At 35.1% G+C, this 19,566-nt stretch overlaps 1 protein-coding gene across 1 annotated transcript in view; it reads left to right on the plus strand.

Annotated features, from left to right (window-relative positions):
* The window catches only part of LOC109081348 (inositol-tetrakisphosphate 1-kinase-like), a 39,761-nt gene that overhangs the window by 7,397 nt on the left and 12,798 nt on the right, over positions 1-19,566 (plus strand). The window contains exons 3-5 of the mRNA XM_042742804.1: positions 5,852-5,876; positions 15,237-15,362; positions 16,666-16,783. Coding sequence (XP_042598738.1) covers positions 5,852-5,876; positions 15,237-15,362; positions 16,666-16,783 — 269 coding nt within the window. The remainder of the gene's footprint in view (positions 1-5,851; positions 5,877-15,236; positions 15,363-16,665; positions 16,784-19,566) is intronic.

Consider the following 19,566-nt stretch of genomic DNA (forward strand, 5'->3'; position numbering starts at 1 on the left):
AGCTAATTATTTTCAGCATTAGTGTTTACAGTCATTTTTGTTATATGATACATAGTTATTAAACTTGTTATTAGGAGGACTACAGTTAAGTTTCTATCTCTTAATGCTTTGCCATGATAAAAGCTTTAGTAATTATTGCAAATTTTATATGGTCTCATTCCTAGTTGCTAGGGCATTGCTTAGTGGTTAAACGGATTGTAGTTGATCCGTGATTCGTACAGACCAAGCCGCACGGTTCGGCACACATGTGAGCCATGGATTAATTGCAAAATTTAACCATAATAGCGTTTGACTGCGCGCGAACACTGAACTGAACCATCTTTCCTATCTCATTCACTCTTTGCCTTACACAGGCAAGGACGCATATACACATAAAATTATGACAAAATACAGATCACGATGTGTATCATTAGGCTATATTGGATCCGTGCATCAGGTCTTAAAGGGGCAGCAGCCTGCTGCCGTCATTATGCTCATCAAACCACAAAACACATTTTTGACAAAGACGAATATGTTTTTTTAATTTATACAGTGAACACTATGCAGTTTCATTTTACACTTATTACATTTCTGTATCTAAATACTACCAACCTTATTTGTAACATTGTTCTGTTGTGTTTTTCCATGCTTGTAATTTATGTAGCCCATTTGTTCTTATTTTTACTAGCTGTTCACTTGTCTCTTTAATAATGTTTGAACTTTCTTAGGGTAAGAGTTTTTGCTGTGAGCAAAGTTACATATATATAATTTTTTTTTTTTTTTTATATATATATATATATATATATATATATATATATATATATATTTATTTTTTTTTTTTTCTTGCTGATCCGAAAAACGTTCCGATCCATGGCTAAAAAACCGAAATATGATCTGAATTGTGAGATTTGTTATCCGTTGAACCACTAGAATTGCTAGCTGGATACTTACCGGCCCAAGTTAAAGAGCACGCCATCAATTCTTTGATATTCAGGTCCCTAGATATCTCTCATCTGATCATGAAGAAAAGTAGTAACGTTCTTCTCCCTGAGCACTCTACATGATTTGAAGTTTTGTGATTGTCCGCAGCACAAACACAGTCCTTCTGCCTTCATCTCACAATTAATTGCAGGCTACACACTAACCAAGCAACTGTTTCAGTTTGTTTGTAACCAGGACAACAAGAGAAGCATAGCAGCAACGGACGAGTCAGGCCGAAGCGTTTGTGTTTTTGGTAACCCTGAGTATTTATCCCGCTGCATGTGCAAGCGTGTGTGTGTGTGTCCCGTCCCAGCGGGTTCTTGGTTGTGATTATTCCCTGCCGACGTTATTAGCAGTCCTCGCTCACAGCTGCAGGGATAAACAGTGGTCTAGAGAGGTTATGATTGTGCTCTCTAAGAAATGAGGTCACGATTTCACACCCCTTCCTGTCCTGTTCAAATCCTTTACAGAATGTTTATTAATAGATTTGGTTTAATATTGAATAAGCCTGATTTAAGTTGGATGGATGTGTGTTATGTGCTGTTGACATTCAGTAATTATTCATGGACTAGCTAGATATGCAGCCACTCAAAAACTGCTGTTTGTCTGAATTCGACAGGAAGCTCAGGTGCAGTATTGCCTCGCGTATGTAATCAGTTTTGAGGAAGTTGGCGGAGCCATCATGGTTGGTTGGTGTAGTCTTGTGTGCGGTGTAGGCCTTTAACCACACGTGCTCATCTCACCAGTTCCAGGCTTGTGATATGAGTGTGTTCACTGAAGCATGGGCGTTATCTCTGAATCACACACAAGGCTCTGCTTGGACTTTACCCTTATCAGATTTATTAATTTTTTTAACATTTGTTCACATCAAGTTCAAATATTTCCAAATTGTATCTATGGAAGTACTCATTTTGAGAACTGATAATAACTTTTATATTATGGCCGATAAATGTTGAAAGTATTAACAAATTTGGCACTTTCAAAAAGTAAATTTAGGCAACACCACATTATAATGTACAGTACAGCATAAAAAAGATCTTAAAATCTTAATTCTGTCTTTTACTAATTTAAAGCCTAAATCAGAGCAGAAAGTCTAAAATTCATTCATATATATTTATATATATGTAAAATTGCTTGAATATATTTCCTTTAGATGCAAAATGAAGATAGTTTTGTTTTCTGAGAAATTAAATATGAAGGAAGTTTATGTTTGAAATAAGAACAAATATCTGTCAGTGTGAATTAAGTTGATTTTTCTGAGCCACCGGCAGACATTTGTTCTTTTTTAAATCATATAATCTTACTTCACTTTGATACATTTCTCATAAAACAAAAATTCTTATTTTATGTCAGTTTTTAAAATAATTTTAAATCAAGCGTATCTTGATTTAAAAGTCTTTAGACATTTGTTATAAAAAAAAAAAAAAAAAACAAGACAAAAATAAACAGGTTCAGTAAAAGTTATTTCCACATACTAGTTAAAGATTTTTATTTTATTTTGTTTCGTTTTATTTTAGTAAAATTAATTAAAAAGTAATGGAGATTTCTTGAAAGTTGCATTTTCAGACTCATTTAGTGCTCCCTAGGCATTTATATTTTGAGAACATGTTGATGTATTGTATTCCCTTTGAGCTGGTCCTTAAATTTTCTTTACTGGCTCTTAAAAAGCTCATAAAGTCTTTAATTTACCTTCATAAAACTGTTAGAATCCCTCCATATTGCCGTTTGACCACAAATAAATAACAAATTAATAGAAAAAATTAATATAAACAATGAAATAACCAATATTGATAAATAAATGATTGATTGATTGAAAATATGAGTGTGCACAATGAAATAACCAATATTGACCCATAACCAGTATGGTACAGGTATATCCTCAATCATGTGATTTTTTTTTTTTTTTTTTTTTTTTTCGCTATAATGTTGTCACAATAATTCAAAAAAAAAATTCTAACCATTTGTTGCTGCAACCAAAAGTTCGAGAAAACCAAAGTGAAACTAAAAATTAAATGTCTTATAAAATATGTCTTGAAAAGAGTTTCATCTTCTGGTATGAATGCCATTATTATTATTAATTTAACGTGGGTGGTTCATGAAGAAGCCTGGGACTTTTATAAGGAAAATGCCTGAAACTGAGCACATTGTTCTATTGAAATGCTTCCTTTGCCCTCAATCGTATTTTAGTCATAATAAAAGAGTTTGTGCTTACTATGTTTTGCTTTCTCTATCCAGTATTCTGCTTCATTTAGATAATAGAATAAATCCAATGAAATCTGAGCTGCACCTAATGTACATCTCTCCGTATCTCTCAATCCAGCGGCCTTGATCTGTCACTGTGACCCAGCAAAGTCCTAAACTCCACGTCTCATTTTACACATTACCACTGTTAGATTTTACAGCCTTCTTCTGAAAAATGTTATCCCAGTATTCTTTTATTTTATGGATTGGTAGAATAAATCCTGCCCTAAATCAAAGCAGATACACTACTATACTGATTTTTTAAAATGTTTCTGAGGGAGTGTTGACGTTTAAGTGCCTTCAGACTACATTTTCCAAGGACCTCTGATTTATAAAGTCAATAAAAAATTCCTTTTAATTATTTCCCTTTCACAATGGACGTTATTCTTTCCCGCCTTCTGGCACGCGATTTGTTCAATGTAATATTAACAACAGTGTTCAGGAGAAGTTAAGGCATGTTTTGTCAGTTTGATCTGATAGACCCAGTGTTTTTCAGGGAGGTACTCTGTGAAAACCACCCCTCAAAACTCAAGGGTATTTTTGGATAAATGTTTTTTTTTTTTTTCAGTTTCCATATCCGTATTTTTTTAATCTATCACCCATCAAAATAAGCTTCCTCCCGTATTAAATTAACCCACACAGAAAAGTTGTTTCACACTGAGACTTAAATAACTCCTGATGTTTCCTGATAGAATAATAAATAAGCTCTGGTTTGTGCACTTCATGATTATCTTGACATTGGTGTGGAATAATCTGACGTTAGAAGAGAAAATGGTTGCCTGTCCTCCTAATGACCCCATAAACTCATCCAAAGGGCTTCCCAACCAGGATACTTGATCTGTCTGGATCCAGTTTCAGGATCTCACTACAAAGCATTAAAGGGAAATTTCACCCAAAAATGAAAGTTCTGTCATTAATTACTCGCCCTTCTGTCATTAATTACTCACCCTCATGTTGTTCATCTTCAGAACACAAATTAATAAATTTTTGATGAAATCCGAGAGCTTTCTGACCCTTCATAGACAGCAAGGGAACTTCCACGTTCAAGGCCCAGAAACATAGTAAGGGCATTGTTAAAATAGTCCATGTGACATCAATGGTTCAACCGGAATTTTATGAAGTGACAAGAATACTTTTGGTGCACAAAGTAAACAAATATAACGGCTTTTTGTCTCTTCATAAAATAGAGGTTGAACCACTGATGTCACATGGTCTATTTTAACCTGTTAACCTGCTCCCCCCATATTGGGACTCACAGCTGAAAATGATCTACCTAACTTAAAATTATAACCGTTCCTGACAACAGTGTGCTACACACACAATTTAGGTAACTTTGGGAAGAAGACACTTTAGGCTTTACTATCCATCATCCAGAGTTGATAATGCTCAAAACGATAAAAAGTTATAGACACTGAAGTGCCTTGAAAAAAATTGTACCACACTGAATGGTTTTTTTTTTTTTTTTTCATATACAAATACATGAAATCAGTCCTTGAGCAATCCAGAAAAGTAATGGGTTGTAAGTCACAAAAATGATTCCTGCAACCATTTTTTGAGATGAAAAATCTCCCCAACATCATAAATATAAAAAACAAAAAACTGAAACTGTCTGTTGCTGGTATACAATCAGTAATCACATACAGATGGCCGGCCATATAGTCAATAGTCACACTCTAATGGCCGTTCAAATAGACAGCATTTACACTAATAGCTGGTCATACAGTATGAAGCAACCCGATGCGTTTGTGTAAGAAAAATATCCATATTTACAACTTTAGAAACCTTAATCTCTAGCTTCCGCTAACTGTCGTACATGCGTTCACAAGAGAGTGGCGTCCAGCGGATTAAAATAGTCCATGTGACATCGCATCACTTCAGAAGGCCTTTATTAAAGGGTTAGTTCACTCAGAAATGAAAATTAGTCCATAAATTATTCTCCCTCAAGTCATCCTAGGTGTATATGACTTTCTTCTTTCAGATGAATCCAGTCGGAGTTGTATTAAAAATTGTCTGTGATCTTTCAAGTTGTTTCATGGCACTCAGCAGATGTTGCGTGCATCAGTCCAAAAGAAGTTAAATAAAAAGCACCCATCCATAAAAAAAAGTGTCTCACACGGCTCCGGGGGGTGAACAAAGGCCTTCTATAGCGAATCAATGCGTTTTTTTTAAGAAAAATATCCATATTGAATGAATGGGAAACACCCCCCTACAAGGGTCATATTCCGAACGGTCACCTTTTTGACCTTTTGTGAGTTTGCAGATATTGTCTTTTAGCTTTTTTAGAAACGCTAGGGTAAATTGTGACATTTGACTAGTGCTTGCTCCTAGCTGTGCGTTGTCTAGATGTAGAGGTTTTCTAACAGCACAGGCAGGTAGATGGCTCTGACGTACGACGGTTTGTAGCTCAATCTAGCTTCTGGTGTCGTTTCGCTTCCTACGGCCAGTCAGGGTTCTCTGGATCCCAACTCTGTGTTGCTAGGCAACAGATATTTTTATCCAGGCTTCATTTTTATGTCAGAATGTAATCTGCTATGATAGTATCCTAAATTAAAAAAATAAGTTTAATATTCTTTTCTTGTTAAATCCTTTTTTTTGTCAAACCTGTGGCATGAGCAAATAATAATATGTATTTTTTTTTTGCTTCTTTCAGGAAAAGAGGAATAGAAGTTGTTCAGGTAAGTGGATCTTAGCTCAACTATATCTGTTTCAGATGTTCAATCTTATGTGTGAAATCACAGACCAAAATCACAAACATTATTCTGGAGTCCAGAAGTATTTTCCCCATTCATTATCTCCATAGCCATTTCAGAAAATTCTTTAGTAAAGATTTCCTGTGCTGTGTTTCATTCAACTTGGAATTTCCAGCCTTTCTTCAAACTTGATTTGAAGTTGGAAAAGTTAATGATAAATATTCAGTTCTACACAAATAAAATCCATCAATGACTTGAAGTTCCTATGTTACACAATAATAAAACCTGTTCCAGAGACAGGTGTGTAACGATAAATGATCCTCACAGTTGATCATCAGACCAGCAAAACAAATCTTAGCTCTACATAACACAATTTATCCCGTGCAGTTGGGTTGCCAGGGATTTTGTTGTTGACTAAACACCTGCAAAGCTAATGGTAGCTGTTTTGTTTATTGTTTTCTTTTCCTTTGTATATAAAACTTTACATACGCAACTTCTCTGATTGGTGGATCTTGCTTCAGCATTATGGGTAGTGTAGTACTCCCCTTGAAATTCAGCAACAGAGTGCAACACACACACACACACACACACACACACACACACACACACACACACACACACACACACACACACACACACACACACACACACACACACACACACACACACACACGTCATTTTTAACATAAATGTTTCTAAGTAAACATAGTTTACTTGTAGCTTTGTCTTTTTTGTCTGATTTTCAATTTTTTTTTCTTACTTCCAGTAAAATGTTGTGATTGACTGTGTAGCTGGCTGGTATTTAACGCTTTAACAAAGACTTTAAAAAAAATCCCTATGGGAAAAATACTTCCTGAGCAAAGACCACTGAAAAGTGAGTGGGCACGTAATACACTGTATTAAACGTTAAAAATAAATCTGACCTGTGGCTTCTGGCATATAGCGAGCCTTAACAACTACTGTGTTCATTATAGGTTGGTCTTAAAAGGTTTATAGGGAGAATGTTTAGTAGTAGTTTACAGTAGAAGTAGAAAGATGTGTTGGGTATGCAGCTGTTTGCGTATTACAGTGGACAGATGAACTGAAAATGTGAATGAAAAGCTCAGGGCCTGTAATTATCTTACTGGCTGCAGCTCTGTTCCTAATTCTTAGGAGACTGAGCAGGTGTTTTGTACTGAAAAGTGCTAAACACGAAATATTTCTGTCTCTTTTTCTTTTCAGTTTGTTTTTGAAAGCGGAAAGTGTGGTTAGCTTGTTTTCATTAGAGAAACTGTTTTGATAGTAAAGCCCAAATTGTTCTCGTTGGATTCAGCTAAGCATGCTAATGTAAACATTTGAACAATCAACAAACCCAAGGTCTGGTAAGTGTTCCTTTCACTATGAGACCACAGCAAAATCCTTGCCAGTAAAACGAACATTGTGTTTCAGCAAATGACGATAATAATTATGAACTTTTAAAGATCCTCACAGACTTGGATGTTAAAGATCATGGAGTCTCACTTCGCTTTACAATTGTGCATCATGCTTTTGTTTAGTCTCTGAAAACAGTTGTTTGACTTCCTTAACCTAGAGTCCAAAGTGAGAGATGACTTACAGTGTCATGTTATGTAGATAGTTCCTCCAATAATACAAGTTCTGGGTTATACCTGCTGGAAAGAACACAATAAACTGTTGTTGGAACCAAAATATCATAGAGGCTTAAGTAACCACTCAACAGCCAAATAGAAAACCCTAGCATCATAAAAATTTAATTGTCCGAGTCCGAGTTCTGTCGTTTGATCTTGTTTGTGCTGAACGACGTCATCACTTTCCGTGTGCGTGTTTGACATTCACTGTAATCGGGGGATACATCAATGCATGCGAATATCTAAAAAGCAAGCAGTCCCTTGAGGCTGACCTCACGTCTTTTTATTTAAGTGTGGGAAAAACAAAGGCAGGAGTCTCTGGTGAATAAATAGCCCAGTACAGGCTACTTGGAATTGCCTTCAACACACACACACACACACACACACACACACACACACACACACACACACACACACACACACACACACACACACACACACACACACACACACACACTTAAGCACATGTACTTTTAACTTTTTTATTGACTTCCCTTTATTAGAAGTTCAAACAAAAATAAAAACTGGATCAGTGGATCCCATTGCATTAAAAACATATACAAAACAAATATTCTAGAAAATATCTTATTTTATTTTGTGTTTCACAGTCATTACACTGTGACTGACCCCAAAAGCATGTTTTTTTTTCAAGTTTAATTGTTGATAGTTTTTAACAGCAAGGAAATATTAAATGATTGCAAGTTACCGTGAAGACATTTAAACCCTGCTGAAAAAAAAAACAATAAGCTGTGAAACCATCACAGAAAGTCTAATGGTTTCCACTACAAATACCAGTACAAATATTAAAAACCATCAACTTTTAAACATTAAAGCCATTAAAAATGGGTTTCTGTAGAATGCACCAATAAAAATCCAACAATTACTAATAGAAACCAACCGAGCGGCAACCTCCCGCTCTCTCTCATGAACCCAACAAGGAAGTGACTAAAACTCCAATTCATCGACTGGCCGCTTGAGGCTGGCTGCAAAAGGGAGTCAGTCCCATAGACTCCCCATGTTAAAATGGCCAACTTTACAGCAGAAAAAAACATGTTTACAGCAAAAAATGATTTTGGCCTATATAGCTAATTTTGCCCTTCATGACAACTGTGAGGGGGGTGAATTTTTTTATAACTCATCCGTTTAAATTATATTAAGCCTTAAAATTCTGCATAATTAAGGGCGTGGCCACGTGAGTGACAGGTGGATTGTCGCTGCTGACAATGCCGTCGCGCTAGGTGGGCGTGGCTTCAGCAACCAGCTCCCGCCTTTTTGTCCATTTTCGATTATCTGGGAGAGTCGCGTGGTGACACGCTGCCAAGATGGCGACGGCCCGCTCTGCACACTTTGAGCTTCAAAAATGCTCTTCAGGAGTCTATGGGTGACGTCACGGACACTACGTCCATATTTTTATACAGTCTATGGTTTTAACAAGGCACCAATTAAAGGCGACCAATTACTAGTAGAAAGGTCCATTACAGTTTCCATTAAAACCAATAGAAGTCCCATTATAACCATAAAACCATTACAAATTTTGTGTTTCAGCAGATTTCTATTTAATGTTTATTTATTTTTAAATTTGTTAATCAAATAATCCTAAAAAAGTATCATGGTTTCCAAAAATATATAGCTGTTTTTGACATTGATGATAATAAGGAACTCTTCATTAAGTTATTGTCAATAAATTACATTTATTCCCATTTTATATTACATTATGTAGTAATATTACTATTTTTACAGTATTTTTATCAAATAAATGCAGTCATGGTGAGTGTAAGAAAAAAAAAACTATTTTTACCAACCTCAAACATTTTAACAGTACAGTAATGCAATATAGTAGTATTAGTAGTAAATGATGACAAACTTTAGTTTGATTTAATTATTAAAACCTGTGATAAAAATGATAAGTGATTAAAAAAAGCTTTCACCTGTATTTTGAATTTTGAACTTCACTTAGTTGTGTTTTAGAGTTATTGGAAACATCTTTGAAATGACTGGACAATGTCCTGGCAGAATTAATTAGTTTATTTACCATTTACACTTTTTGAAAAAAAATGTGATTTTACAATATTACCAGGGACAGTTTGTGAAATCAAATGTAACAAAACACACCTCAGTCTGAATTTTTATTGTTGTTATAATGATGCTTGTCATCTCTTTTCCTCTTCTGTACTTGTTGGCCAATCTTGTTATGTCTGTGTAATCCAGTAAAGTTGTAATACATTTAATCACATTAACCTGCACAAGACTTCATCAGGTTCATTTCCTTGCTTAACGCTACATGATTCATGTTTAATCCTCCAGCTTTGAGGCTGTGAGACTCCATTAGGATGAACAACATTTCTTGTTCCTCTCAAATGCATTTGTCCATGAAGAATCCTCTAGGTTCTTTTTTTTTTCTTTTGACTGATGCATTTGTATGGACATAATGTGACGAATAATTAGTCAAGGCCCTCTATAATGGTTTTCAGCCATTTACTCTGGTCATCTTCATGTGCTCCACATTATTCCCAGAGATACAGACTTTAGGGTACTTATCTTTCTTCAGTGTGCTTTCATTCTAATTCCCTGCTTATTTTCTAAAATGGATCCATCAAACATGAACACTGGCTGGAAAGAGTGTCAATATTTCATGAATGAGGGAAGATTAAGGAGCGATGATATCAGCAGAGATAAATTTGTCCCATAAATCTGCTTCTTTCTTCTATTCAAGACTGTTTTTGGTTTTACAAATGAAAGGTTTTGCTGTAGATGGAGCAAAGAAAATATTTTACTGTAGATGTTTATTTAAAGTCAACCTGATGTTAAAATTAACGCTATTTAAGTCATAATACCCATACCCGGTTTTATTATGCGGTATTGATCAGTGCACATTATTCCAATTTTGCATCATAATTTAACAACTTGCTCCGCCTCCAAAATATTTTTCTTTTCAGCTGACATCAGCAAGGCTATTAAAGGGTTAGTTCACCCAAAAATGAAAATAAGACCGTGTTTTACTTACCTTCAAAGCATCCTAGGTGTATATGTCTTTCTTTAAGACGAATCCAGTCTGAGTTATATTAAAAATTGTCCTGGCTATTCCAAGCTCTTTCATTGTAGTCAGCGGGTGTTGTAGTTAAACAGTTCACAAGTCAGCAAAAACAGCTCGCGCATTGATAATAAAACGTGCCGCAGACAGCTCCGGGGGATGAATAAAGGCCCCCTGTAGTGAATCCATGAGTTTTTGTAAGAAAAATATCCATATTTCAAATGTAATAAACACTTTTCTCTCACTTCCGCTGACTGTCATACCCTGAAGCAGATCCGGGAGATGACGTAAGACGCACGGCGTTGTGTGATTAGTAACGAATGCGGAGAGAGAATAAAACAAAACGCAGGTCACGAATTAGAAGTACAAACCGAGGATTTGTAAAGAAAAATGTAGGAGGATTTCAATATAAACAAAGAGGAGACTGGTTTTCCTTTGCTAAAGTAAGGAAACTTTGCTTCCTTTGCTTCTATAAACAAACTCGCGAGACTAGCATATCTCAGAGGTGCGAGCGCTGCGCATTTGTGCTGCGTCATCCACCAGAACGGCTTCAGTGACACTCAGCGGAAGTGAGAGAAAAGTGTTTATTACATTTGAAATATGGATATTTTTCTTACAAAAACACACAGATTTGCTACAGGGGGCCTTTGTTCATCCCACGGCAAATTAAGATATTTTTAATAAAACACGAGAGATTTAAACGTTTATTTGATCAAAATGTGATGCTTCATAAATAGAGGTCGATCAAGGCGATACATCAGCCAAACAGAAAAACTTATCGGCCGATGCTGTTATTTAAAAAATGCCAAATATCGTCCGATAAGTTTTCGTTTTGGCTGATGTGTTTCAGGGGGGACTTTAATTTTGACACCGTTGCCGTTTTGTGCCTGAACACACAGCTCACATTCTCCCTCTTGTTCGTTGTCGATGTTTAACAGTTCTGACTAATACGGACAGAAGTCTGTCTAATAATCAGATAGAACTGTTCAGTTTAATTCAAGTTTATTTGTATATCGTTTTTCACGATACAAATCGTTACAAAGTAGCTTTACAGAAAATTACGTTTCAACAATATATTTAGTAGAAGTTTAAACTGTTAAACAAATTAAAATTAAAATGTATACAAAAAAAGTATTATAACGATTGCTTTTATATTATTAGTAACAATATAAACATTATAATACTTTCTTGTTTGCCATCAGCATTCAGCAAATGCGCATTCATATCATTTAAACAAATCTTTGAATGACTACTGAACATTTAATTTCACAAACCTTGCAAACTTAGGCGAACCCAGCTGTGAGATTTTGTGAAGTGTGTATTTGTAAAAAATTGTTTGTGTTGTTAGCATTTGCAGCACTTGTGAAATGTTTTGTTAATTTGCTGGTGCTTTTTCTATTTGCATGTGTTTTCTGAAGTTCACCGTAATTTTTTTTATGTAAACATAAGCTAGATGGATGTGTATGAATGCTATGCTCGTGTCTTGGGACTTTTGCAGCGTCGCGCACATGAGCGCCACGTTTTTAAGACGCTGTGTCAAGTTAAAATAATTTTTTTTACAACTTTTACACGCAGCGCCGCTCATCAATGTCAGATTCCAAAACACTGGACCAATCAGAAGACCCCAGAGGCGGGGCAAGTGTTGCGAGCTTTTGTTTACAGTAGCAAGTTGGCATGGCAGCTATTTCATTTGACGCCAACATGGCGGAGGAGGCAAAAAACATTTGTGAGCGGCGCTGCATCTCACATTTTTTGACACGGATGTGTTCTGTATGAACAGCCTCTTAGGTTTCATTCAAAATATCTTAATTTGTATTTCAAATAACGATAGATTTGAAAAATAAACACTGTGATTATGCTCCAAATGTTTAACCGCTATCGGATTCACCCAGGCAGAAATGCACTTCCTTGGGTTTTTTATATTGTTTATTTTCAGTGGTTCATTAATGGCTTACTTTCAAAGCTGCTGCTTCTAAACATCTCTGGTCCTGATGATTTTAACTCTGAATGACAGCTTTAGGACGTTACTGGACAAACAGCTCACCTAAATTCATTTTTGGGTTTTATTCTGCACGTCTCCCTCTGGAAGCCATCTGTGGGCATGAGTCATCGGTGCAGCGCCGGGTCAGTCTCTGACCTCTGCCTGCTCATTTCTGCCATCAGCTCTCAGGATGTTTTAGGAATGACAGGAGGAATCTGACATGCTGTGAATATGCTTATAAATTTCGTTTGGTTGCTTGTAGTTTCTGGATGTTTAAAATGAATTGAAAATAAGCTATGAAAGGCATTTTAAAGCAGAGACGGACGTCACAGGTCAGACAGATGTTGGTGTTTTGTTACTTATGTCTCAGATGGCGTAAAGCATCATGAATAATTGATTGGTCCTGTGTCTCTACACAGACATGAATGGAGAAAAGGAAGTGGCTCTTGGCATCATGAATAACATGACACAAGATATTACCATTGGAGAAGTATCGAAAAACCCAAACATTACGCATTGCACATTATTCGCAAGTGACTCGTTTCTGTGAAGAAAATTAGACAACTAAAAAAATTATTTAAAGATAAAATTAAGAAAAATGGTTAAATTAATAAAAAAAATTAAATGGCAACCCTAGCGAATTATAATTTATTTAATGCAACACTGTTTGGGTGTGACGGACAGTTATTAATAATATTTATCAATAACAAAACAGTTCTAAATAATTGTAAATAAATTATTTTATTTTAAATGAAAATGGTTAAATGTAGTAGTAATAATAATAATAATAATAATAATAGATCATTTCATGTTTCTTTTTTAAGTTTATGCCTCAGTTGTACAATGGTGAGCAAAAGAATACTGTATCAAATAAAAATAATAAATAAATTCATATAATAATTTAGACATTTCTAGTCTTTTTCAAACTATAATTGGTCTGTACGCGTTAAATTATACAGCTTCTATAAATGTATATATGTATGTTTTTAGTAAACTATAAATGCAATAAATGCATTAATTTTGCATTGATGAATGCAACACTATATATAGACCTCTACCAAAAGCTCTGCTTATTGTATTTTTTTTTTACATATTTTCTACATATTTTACCTATTAATTAACTTATTATTGTTATAATTATTATTAATAATGACGATAATAATAGTAATTTTTTATATTTTTTGTTATAGAAGTTTTAAAGCACTTTACTTGTGATTTAATGTCGTAAACAACTCTTTGAGATTATATGAGTGTAATATTGATATTAAAATATCTTTTTTGTAACAGACTCTGCTCTAAAACATAAAAAACACTGTACAGTGCAACAGTTGAGATGAGATTTACTCATAAATGTATGATGAAATACCTGTACTAGTAAGAACTGATCTAATCTGATTGTATCGGTTTTCCTCCACCTGTCTTTTATGAAGTATTATGCACTGTAACTGTAGTATGTTCTATATTAGAGATCTGTCTCCTGTTACTTTATAGCTTCTCTGCGTGAAGGAGGAGCTTTTGTTTAGCCAACAAACTGTCTGAGAGAGAGAGAGTTGTGGTGTTGTACCTTGCTTAGCAGCGACAAACACACAATAGTAGGCTGTCAGGGGAGTGTTTCCACTGTCTACACAGGGCTTGTGGTGGAACGGCCTGTCCGTGTACAGTAAGCATGAGCTTATCAGAGGCAGAACAGGTTTGTCAGCACATCAGCACATTTGGGATTTGAGCTCGCTGTAGTCTGGAGTCTGGTTTTCTAGGTACCAGTGTTCTGAGATTCGAAAACAGCTCAAATAAGGATTCGGCTTTTTGATTAAACAAATCATTAAAAAATATAATGGAAATATTATGTACTTTTTTGTACACATTTAAAAGACACATTCTTTATAATGGTATAAGATGAAAAGACAAGATCATATAATATTCTAAAATAGCCAACTACTGCTTTAAATTAAATAAATCAAAACATAAAATAATATAATTTAAGTTTCCTGTTTTGGTAGTAAAATATAAAAAATGCTTATGACTTAAAATAATGCAAAGTAGCGTATGATATAATATATTTAATTGGTAAATAATGTAAAAAAAAAATATCAAAAAAATTATACATTGTTATAATTTAGGTTTCCTGTTTTGGTGGTAAAAGTGGTAAAATGCTTATGCAACATTATCTTCTCACATTTTAAAGAACTTGTTCATGATGTTATTAAAATTCTAAAAACCTTTATTGGAATCGTTCACCCAAAAATGAAACATTTGTCATTTTCTGACCCACCTTTTACAATATTTGATGTGCTCTCTGTATTTATACTTTTTTTTTTTTAGTTGTGTGGCTTTTCAGTGGATGGACAAAATTGATAAGAATTAAAAAAAAATATACTGGTTTTAAAATAAAAAAATTTTAATAAATTGAAAATAACAAAATTACAATAAATTTGGGTGAACTGTCAATTACAACTGTCCCTTTAATGCTTTACAACACTCCCTTCAAAAGTGACTCAATAAAATCAACAAAATGTTTCATGTTGTTTTTCTTGAACTCAAATTCGACAGACATATTCATATGTCAGCCATGCATTATTATTATTATTCTGGAAACACAGACAGCGTTAATCTGTATTAAACTCATCATTGACCTTTGACCTTGTCAGCCCTTCTGCAGATTCATGTTTTGAGTGTAAATGATGACCTTTCACCTTTCCTGTTCTCTGCAGCTTGACCTGAGTCAGCCATTAGAGGAGCAGGGTCCCCTGGACGTCATCATTCACAAGCTAACAGACCTGATCCTGGAAGCGGACCAGAATGACACCCAGTCCCTGCTGCTGGTGCAGCGTGTGCAGGTGAGTGGCGTGAGGAGGGCCTGTCTGTCTTCAGCCCCTGCCTCCGTCTACAGATCTGATTAAGATGCAGGAATTTCAATCTGATTAAAGGCTGGGAATACACAACACAACTTTTGCCCCAGTTAACTGTCAGACTCCGATTCTATATATTTTTTTTACCTAAATGTGATCTCTTTGCCATTCACTTGTAAGTGAAAGGAAATTAAAAGCAGTAATTACAGAGCATTGATCATTATGAGAAAGGTTTTGCATTTTTAATAGTGCATAAAATTTTTATTTTTTGAAAGAGACTATATGTAGTTTTTCTAGTTTCAGCGTTTCAACCTCAAATTATAGGGATGTGTTGGTACAGTAATATACTGACACAATGTAATATAATTTTTTAAAAATTCTTTACAGATTGTATGATAATTTATATATACATTCATTTCCTACAGTTCAGTTCCATGACTTCTGTATTTTAAAAAATTCACAATATAATATAATATAATATAATATAATATAATGCAAAATAATGCAATATAAGGTACTATAATATATAATGCAATATAATATAATGTAGTGTATATTATTACAAAATATTTCTATTTTGAATAAATGCTGTTCTTGTGAACTTTTTATTCATCAAAGAATCCTGAAAAAGAAACAACATATTACAAAAAAATATTAATCATCACAATACACTTAATTGTCACCTCAAGTACTCACCTCTAAATGAGGACGTAAGAGTGCTGAGCCTCTTAATGTTCTTAAACAAAGCTCTCTCCTAAGACTGCACTCTCACTAAGCATGCACTTAATGTATATTACATAAATTTAGACACAGAAAAGGCTGTTGTGTAGCCTTTTTGCCCATTTAATAAGAGCCCGTAGAATGTTTGAGTTGATCTTATCTTACAGTCAGTACACTGGGGGCAGCAACTAAATTTCCCACCAATGACAGTAAATGACTGATGGAAATGGTAAAAAACATGAGAAAAGAATGCATTTCCTCATATTCTGTCAAATGTTATCATATGACTGGAGTGAATGGGGTCAGTGAAGAGAAAGACAGTGAGTGGTTATGTCATGCCAAATGAATGCTAGACTGTGAGGTTGTTTCTTTTACATAACAACAGTGTAACAGGCTTCATGTGTACATTTCTTTGTATGTGTGGTGAGTTCATTCATGCATGCCAGTTTATACATGATAGATAACTGCCTTTTACCAACACCAGTAAGTAATGTTCGAAGATTTCAGTTAGTCAGGTTATACTATCACCTGTACACCTTCCTTGTTGTGACCTGTTCTACTGGTCTTGCAGGATTATATTGACGCACACCCGGAGACCATCATTCTTGACCCACTTCCAGCCATCAGAACTCTACTGGACCGCTGCAAATCCTACCAGCTGGTGCACAGGATAGAGGACTGCATGAGAGGTACTGTGATCCAGCACCCATTTTCAGGTTATACCAATGGTGATCTGCCCAATACAAGAAGCAGAGAGTTTGTAGTTGAATGGGGTGAACTTTATAAAGTAATGGTCTGGTGTAACACAGCAGTTAGCATGTTGAGCTATGGTGCTCATGCAGGTAAAACAGGATTGAGTCTGACCTGCAACATGTTCATATTCTGTTCTTTCGCTTTGCGTAAAAGAATAGTTCTCCCAAAATGTTAATTTCTGTTATATATAAGAATATCCTCCTGACTGCTCTTTTCCATATAATGGAAGAGAATGGGGACTGGGGTGGTCAAGATCCAAAATTACAAAAAGCACAATAAAAGTATTGTAGAAATGAACTCGTGCACTAATTTTGAAGCCATATGATACAGACTGAAACTTGAGTCATTATTCACTGGAAATCTTAATATCCACCTTAGCTCTGCATGTTCATTCGGAAAGTAGACAGTATCTGATTCGTTTGTGAATGAATTACTCTTTTGAATCTAATTTAGTAGATTAATAATTTTATGTAGTTAGCAAAATTGGTTTGAATGATTCATTCACAGATCTAACTGATCGAATCTCAACTGATTCTATAATCCGTTGCATTTGGCTTCAGGAGACTTTAAATATAGAGCATGAGTTATATGAACTATGCTGCTTTTGTGTGCTTTTTTTTTTAATGCTGCTTTTGCATTGTTTTTTGAAGTTTCTCTGCTGCGTGCCTAATCTATCCTCTCTTCTATACGTCCCATTCCAACGTGTCCCGTCTCTGACCTCTGTTCATTATAGACATGACAATTTTGAGAAATTATTGCAATGCAGTTTATGTGCATATCTGGAACAGAGATGGGCCAAAAAGGAAAAAAAAACACAATCCATTGCAGATTGTAAATTATGAATTAAATTAATATTGCACGGTATCATGATACTTCAGCTGGTATAGTATCGTAACATGTTTATGATATAGTGACAACCCTGCATTTCACCATTCATTGTAATTGTAAAGAAAAAAGCGACAAGTACATTTAAAATTTATCGTTTTGTATTCCAGAAGAAAGCCATACAGGTTTAATGCAATGTTAGGCTGAGTAAATAATGACACTTTATAATGAACTAATTTTTGGGTGAATTAATCTTTTAAATAGTCTCAAGAACACCCATATAATAGCAGCCTCATCTCCCCTCCACAGAAAGCATTTGGTTCTTCCCTGAGCAAGCGTGTATGTTCTATATTTGTCTTTGTGGGCATCATGTGTGTCCGGGTTCTATTGAACCAGACGTGACAGATGGTTATGTAACAAAATCATCTGTAAACCCCCAGTCTGTGTCTCTCCTTTTCTTCTTTTGCCCTGATATCAGAGCCTCCCACTCTATATCTAACAAAAACATGAAAGACAATGTTCAGTTACACCTCAAACATTTAAATCTATGTAATTACATGACATGACCCTAAAATCACAAAATGAATCACAGTTAATCACATAAAGTATTTTCTGGAAAAGAAAATCTTCTATCTGTCTATCTGTCTGTCTGTCTGTCTGCTAAATCTATAAGTGTCCGTTTTTAGAAACTGTTTCAAGATTAAAAAGTAGTTTACCGTTCTCATTTGTGGTTAACCAGCAGGGTCACAAAAAGCTTATAAAGGACAATTTTCATTTAGGTCAGGTGGTACTTAACACATGAGACAGCTCAGCGTTAAACATGTTGCAATGTAAATGTTAGATTGGACGGCGTTAGTACCTGCAGATAACACAACTACCAAATTACACCCTGGCCATCTGTCACCCTCTCTGTTTGTTTGGTCCTCTCACATTCACAGGTGGACACAGCGCCACATCCCTCTCTTTAGCACCAGTAAGCATGTCTGACAGAGGTTACCATAGCAACACAAGTGGCAGCCACTCTAGATACTCTAAGCATAGCAGCATTCACACCATATTGGGTAAAATAGTTTTCGGTACTGACTGAGATATATTTATAATCAACAATTCTCTCATCTTCACTTAATTTTTTCATTAAATATCTTGCAATGCATTATACACCTCCATTCTTAAATGGCAATATACAAAAAAAACCCAAATATCCAAAAAATCAAAAACAAACATATATGTCACATTGCGTATGTAAAAACTTGCATGAGGTGGTTTTTCAAGCAATGCAAAAAAGAAATAATTTGCAAAACTGCAGTGGAAATGTTTTTTTTTTTTTTCGCATTAACATGTTACATTGCGCATGTAAAAAGTCATATGATCATTCCTCAATGTACTATTACCTCCAAGAAACACTTCACATACACCGCCAACCAAGCATAAAGGCTTTCCCTGCCATTAATGCTTAGACTGTTTACACTGCGAACGTCTGCAGTGCGTTACGGCTCCGAAATGGCCACCGGAGCTGATTGCGGCCACTCTGATTTTAACGCTTGTGTTACTAGTCATGCCACGGCACATCCCAGAAGCTGCTCTCACGTTTTTTTAACTACTGCTTCTGTCAAGATACGCCAAAATCCATCAAAATCCATTGCCATGACTTCTCGCTATAAAATATTGTTTTGTTTTATCATTAGTTTTGCGCAATTTTGTGATGGAAACATGCCTATTGTCTGCTAAGAATGTGTACTGGCACTGATTTAAAAAAAATAAAAAAATGTAAATATGCATAAAAATGCTAGGGTCTGCCAGTGGATAGTAATCTCACTTAGGGCTGGGATAATAAATCGATGCATCACAAATCGAGAAATGATTCTGCATCGATTCTGAGATTTTCCGAAGCCAT

This window comes from Cyprinus carpio, chromosome B17, assembly GCF_018340385.1.
Source record: "Cyprinus carpio isolate SPL01 chromosome B17, ASM1834038v1, whole genome shotgun sequence".
Taxonomy (NCBI): Eukaryota; Metazoa; Chordata; class Actinopteri; order Cypriniformes; family Cyprinidae; genus Cyprinus; species Cyprinus carpio.